The 5,127-nt window shown below is 57.2% G+C and overlaps 3 protein-coding genes across 3 annotated transcripts in view; 1 reads left to right on the top strand and 2 right to left on the bottom strand.

Moving 5' to 3' along the window:
• GGTG_04366 (hypothetical protein) overlaps positions 1–1,058 on the bottom strand; it is a gene marked incomplete at its 5' end in the record, with an annotated part of 2,347 nt that extends 1,289 nt beyond the window's left edge. The window contains 2 exons of the mRNA XM_009222161.1: positions 110–683; positions 824–1,058. Coding sequence (XP_009220425.1) covers positions 110–683; positions 824–1,058 — 809 coding nt within the window. The remainder of the gene's footprint in view (positions 1–109; positions 684–823) is intronic.
• A 958-nt stretch (positions 1,059–2,016) lies between these two features.
• GGTG_04367 (STE protein kinase) lies at positions 2,017–3,673 on the top strand (the record flags this gene model as incomplete). Its single annotated transcript, XM_009222162.1, has 2 exons — positions 2,017–2,842; positions 2,919–3,673. The coding sequence occupies 2 exons, from the start codon at positions 2,017–2,019 to the stop codon at positions 3,671–3,673; spliced, it is 1,581 nt and encodes a 526-aa protein (XP_009220426.1).
• Positions 3,674–4,520: 847 nt separating this feature from the next.
• GGTG_04368 (hypothetical protein) overlaps positions 4,521–5,127 on the bottom strand; it is a gene marked incomplete at both ends in the record, with an annotated part of 1,900 nt that continues 1,293 nt past the window's right edge. Inside the window, one exon of the mRNA XM_009222163.1 lies at positions 4,521–4,535. Within this exon, the coding sequence (XP_009220427.1) occupies positions 4,521–4,535 (15 nt within the window). The remainder of the gene's footprint in view (positions 4,536–5,127) is intronic.

Genomic DNA, 5,127 nt, shown 5'->3' on the forward strand with positions numbered 1-5,127 from the left:
CCCCCCCCCCCCCCGGGGCAAGTTTTCGCTGGTCGGAGAAGCCCTCGGGCTTGGTGATTCGTGGCGCCACTTCCATGGACATGGTGCTATAGGGCCAAGCCTCTCGTACTCGCCCTCACGTTTCCAGAGCTGGTCGCGCTCCCAAATGGCCGTTCCCCGGTATATTATGCTGCCATAGCCGTGCTGGAGGCGTTCCAGCTTGGTCAGTTCGACTTCTAGGTCGAGCTTGTAGATGAACCAGGGCCTGCTCGTCAGGAATGAGTATGCTTCGGCGGCCGAAGTATCGGGCCCGGGGTGTCGCCGCGGGGCCACGGGAGCCCACCTCCCACGGCACAGGTTTCGGCGCTCGCGCACAGCGCGCACAATGGCCTCGTGCCGCTGTCTCGATATGCCTTCGTCGTCGTCCTCAGCCTGCTCCCACGGCCACCGCCGCTTGTCGGCAAAATCGCCGGGCTCCTGTTGGTTGCGCCCGGGGAACCCCCATTCAGGATTCCAGATGCCGAGCTGTTCCCACTGGGCTTTGACGAAGTGGCGGGTCAGGATTCCGAGTGGTCGATGGCGCCCGAGCGTCCAATACTTGTCGAGCCTCTCCCCCCCGAGGATGCTGCCTAGCTCCCACTCCGTTTTTTCTGCCTTGCCGAAATAGTTGAACTGAGGGCTGAGAAGCCGCTCCAACCGGCGCGCTGTCTTGGTTATCTCGTCGTCTCCCAGTGCAGGCTCCCTGATTTTGAGCGACTCTAGTGACATGACCCTGACATTCGCCAGCTCTCGGACTTCTCCGCACAGGGTCTGTAGGTCGAAGTTCATGTCCGAATCCACGAACGGGAGCCAGACGATGGCTCCTTCGTCCAGCTCTCCCGGCTCTCCCGGCTCCCCGGCTCTCTCGGCTCTCTCGGCTCTGTGGAGGGCCCACGTGGCGGGCGGCGATGATACGCAAGCCACTTCTCCGCGTAGTGGCGGTCCTGCGGGTTCTCCCTAGTCAGGGCATCAAGGACTTCAGGTTGCGGGTCCTTGAGCCTGTCGCGAATGTTTTGGATGCTTTCCTGGATGGTGGGCATTGCTGCGGATGGTGATGGCTGCCTGAAGCGCACTATGCGTGTGGTAGGATTGGCGATGACGGCGGGGGACGTTTGACTGAAGCTCGCTGCCAGTGCGCATGTGAAGAATATGGTCCGGCGCTTGTTGTCAACCAGACGGGCAGCCAGTTGCGTTGTGCGCCCGAGAAGCGGCAGCAGGCAGTTAAATACAAGGGAAGGGAAACAGAAGCCGCGTGTGCGCTCCGCATGTCTTGGTCGCCACCAAAGCGCACCGGTTGCGGGTGTACCTTCCTCTGGAACGGAATCATGACGGATGCAGCAGCGCCCACCTGACACGCAGGTGGTTGTACGCCTTACAAATTCCATTGGACAAAGGGCCACCACTTGGACGTTTTCAACCGCCAAAGCTGTCTGGTGTTGCTGGTGTTGCTGGTGCTGCCGCATGCGTTTGTCGCGCATCTGGGCGTGCCGAAAAGGAGAGGAAACCACATGGAATATATGATATAGGGAACAAAGAAGGCGCACGAGGTACGGGAAGAGATACAGTAAACGAGAAACATGTCGGAAATTGAGGAGGCTACCACCGATAGGGACCTGAACGGCACATTTCCTGAGCTTGGTGACTGGTCAAGTTTCACAAGACGTCTACCCAGGTCAAAGTCTTTCGCTGTAGGTCTTCTGGCCCTGCGCCTCATTTCCTACATTGCTTTTTCATGGACAGAACCAATGTGATGCCCGGTGCTGGTCGTCATATACATCTCTCTGGCCTCCTGGGCGCCGTCCCCCAGACCTTCTTGTCTTTTCTTTCCTCTCTCATATTCTCCCTCTTGTCCCGACGCACATTCCTATCACTCCAGTCCTTTCATTCTCCTCTTTGATCCATCCTTTCCTGTCTCAACACGCATTCCTACCACTCAAATCATTCCCGTTTCGTTCGATCGGGCCACCACCCATCCCCCCATCTCTCCCAAGGCCCACAATGGACCATCGCCCCATCAACCCGGACACTCTCTTCCACCTTGTACCCAAGAATTTGTTCGCCAAGGGTGCTCTCTACCAGAAAGATAACAACCGATATGCTTCGCAAAGCGGCGACGGCCAGCTTGGTCTGGAGGTCGGCTTCCATGTCCCAGCCAACCTTTACAGCTGCGGCATTATAACTCTCGGCACCCATGGCGACCTGATGCTTACCTCAAGGTGGGATTCTTTCCTCTTCGTCACTGGGCTCCGCTTACTGACCATCCCCCCTTTCAGCACTGCTCGGGATGTCATAGTTCGCATCCACGCTGCTTTCGAATATGACACGGAAAGCCATCTCATCTTCCTCGTCGATCTGTCCGGACCTGCCGCCGGGAGCCCCGTGCGCCTCGGGGAACACAGCGACTTCGGCAATATTTCGCCCCCACCGCCCATCACCCAGCCAAAGCACATCACCTACGGCATAGAATACACCGTCTGGGTTGCCTCGCTCGAGTTCAAGCTCGTCTGGCGAACTCTCTCGGGCGAAATCGGAGCGAACAGCAACCTTCTCGCGCAACTTGCTCTGGACAGCTACAAGAGATTCAAGGCACGCCGCAAACGGGCCAGGTCCCCGGACTGTCCGACCGAGCCCGAGACTCAAGAGTTTGACTCCCAAGACAGCACGCCCCTCAGGTCAACCAAAAAGCCCCGCCTTGACGATGTCGTGGAGCTTCACCAGGAGCTCACTGGAGCCGACGAATCCGCCTTTGGTGTCATCTACCAAACCGTGGACATGCACACAGGCCGCGTGGTTGTGCTCAAGAAAGTCGCTTCCACTTGCGACGGTCAGATACCACGACCCATTCGAGTATCAAGTTTGAAGCGAGAAGCCCAGATGCTGGAGAAAATGGATCATGTCAGTCGGTTCTCTTCCCCACGTTCGGGTTGCGGCTACCGCCGACTTCACCTTCCACCCCAGCGAGCCGCTAACGATTGGAAATAGAAACACGTCATCGAATTGCCTCGGCTGCCACGGACTCGAGACTATGGATCCAGAGATCTTCCTTCCTTTTTGCGACGGCTCCTTGGAAGGTCTGCTCCCGAACCCAGAAGCGAGAGCGGGTGTGTACAAAGCACTATCTCAGCAGATGCTGAGCGCACTGGATTACCTCCACCACAAAAAGTTCATCCACCGCAACATCAAGCCGGACAACATATTCTTCAGCCACTTGCCCGGGATCAACCAATTCCTCTTTCAACTTGCCGACTTCGGCCTTGGCCTGAGCCACCCTTCCGCCGATTATACGGCCGGGTACTGTACATACTTTGCCCCAGAGTCAGTGCCAGAGGTTTCCGGCATCGACGAACCCCAAAGTCACAAGAGTGATATCTGGAGCCTCGCGGCAACGCTCCTCGCGTGGCTCGGAAGGTTTCCGCCGCCTCAGATAAGCACCGACCCGTACCAGCAGGCGCTCTCAAATTTCCATGCCGTGCTCTCAGAGGCAGAGGTCTGCCACGTCATCAAGGCGATGGCGAAGAAGCACCCCGATGAGCGCCCAATCGCTGCGCAATTGCTCATCCGTTTCTTCGACGGCCGTGGCTTGACGCCAAGGCTCCAGCCTCTCTTGGCCATCAACCCCCTTGCCGGGCAAGGCGCCTTTGGTCGCGGCCCTTAGCCCCTCGGAAGTGGCCACCCCCCGCCGGCCGGTGACGTGGAATAGGCCTGAGGAGGGCGCCGCTTAGGCCACGAAGCGTCGTGTGAACCACGCCCCGGAGGCAGGCCTGCCCCCGCACCGCCCGGAGGGAAGGGTTAGCGAAGCCTTGTGTCGAGCCCAAAGCCAAGAGGTCAGACACTGTTGACACACTGCGGCAAGGGGTGGCGCGCAACGGGGGCCGCCTCTTGGTCTCAGCACCGATCTCACCTCCCTCCCTCAACGATGGGACACCCCCAGCACATGAACGGAATATGCTGCTTCATTTAGGAGACGCCCCCAACAAACACACACAGGGGCTACTTTCAGGATCGCCAGTCTTTTCTTTTCTTTTTCTTTTTTTGTATATCTCGGAGCCAGATCTTTTTTGTGCGCAACATGTGTGGAGCAGGAATAAACAAAAGGCATATAAACGGTTAGATGGCAGAAAGGATCGGCATGGAGTCGTGGGTGACATTGATTTTGGACCGAGAAACTGTATAGACTTGATGTGTTGGAGAAGTTGTAATCAGGGATGCGCTAGGGCGGGTGCAATGACATTGGGTTGGGTTCGTTTTCCGCTAGACCTCATTTCCTACTTGCTTTTACATCCAATATCACGCTCTTTCCTATCAGCTGGTCCTCCTCCCCTGCAAGATTGGCACATGTGCCCGATGATGACACCGCCCTTTGTGCGTTGCCCTTGACAGAACCCAGTCGGCAAGAAATTAGAACCAGGCAAGTGCAGTGCCGGAAACCTGCAAGAGCGAGCCAATACGGATACGCAAAGGACACACGCCGCCAGCGAGGTTGATGACAAGGGCAGTACAAGTCACCGCCATAAAGTCTAGAGGAGATTAAGGATGGGATGATAGAAACCATCGTTACTTGATGGACATGTATACTTGCTTAAATAATACCAACGACATCAGGCTTCGTAAACTGCTGGGTAGAAACTTTACTGGAAAGACATGGAAAACAAAAATAGGAAAGGCCCAAGGAAATCGTCTGGTCATAAGAACAAAAGCATGAGACAAAACAAACCCCTGTGTACCATCCGAAAGCCTAAAGCTCGAATTTGTATACATTTGAACGCGAAAATAAGAAAGAAAAACATTGAAGAAAGAAAAGAGTCCAGAAAAGGGATCTTGAGCCCAAAACGGAGCATGAGCCTAAAACGGAGCATGCAGCAGCCGCCGGTCCGGCGCCAGCAGTATAGGGTTCAGGCCCGTGTTTCCCCACGGGCCGTCAAACGGCGGCAGCAGCGACGGCAGCTTGGCGGCACCCTCGGTTGGCCCCACCCACCCCGGCGGCCCGACATCTTGTCCTTCCGCTTCCACCTCCCCGCCCCGCCGCAGCAGCCCCCCGTCCTGCGTCGGCGGCGGCGGCGCCACCGCCACCTCGTGCCGGAGCGGCGACGACGTAGCGGCCGGGCGGGT

Source organism: Gaeumannomyces tritici (assembly GCF_000145635.1).
Source record: "Gaeumannomyces tritici R3-111a-1 unplaced genomic scaffold supercont2.2, whole genome shotgun sequence".
In the NCBI taxonomy this organism is placed as follows: Eukaryota; Fungi; Ascomycota; class Sordariomycetes; order Magnaporthales; family Magnaporthaceae; genus Gaeumannomyces; species Gaeumannomyces tritici.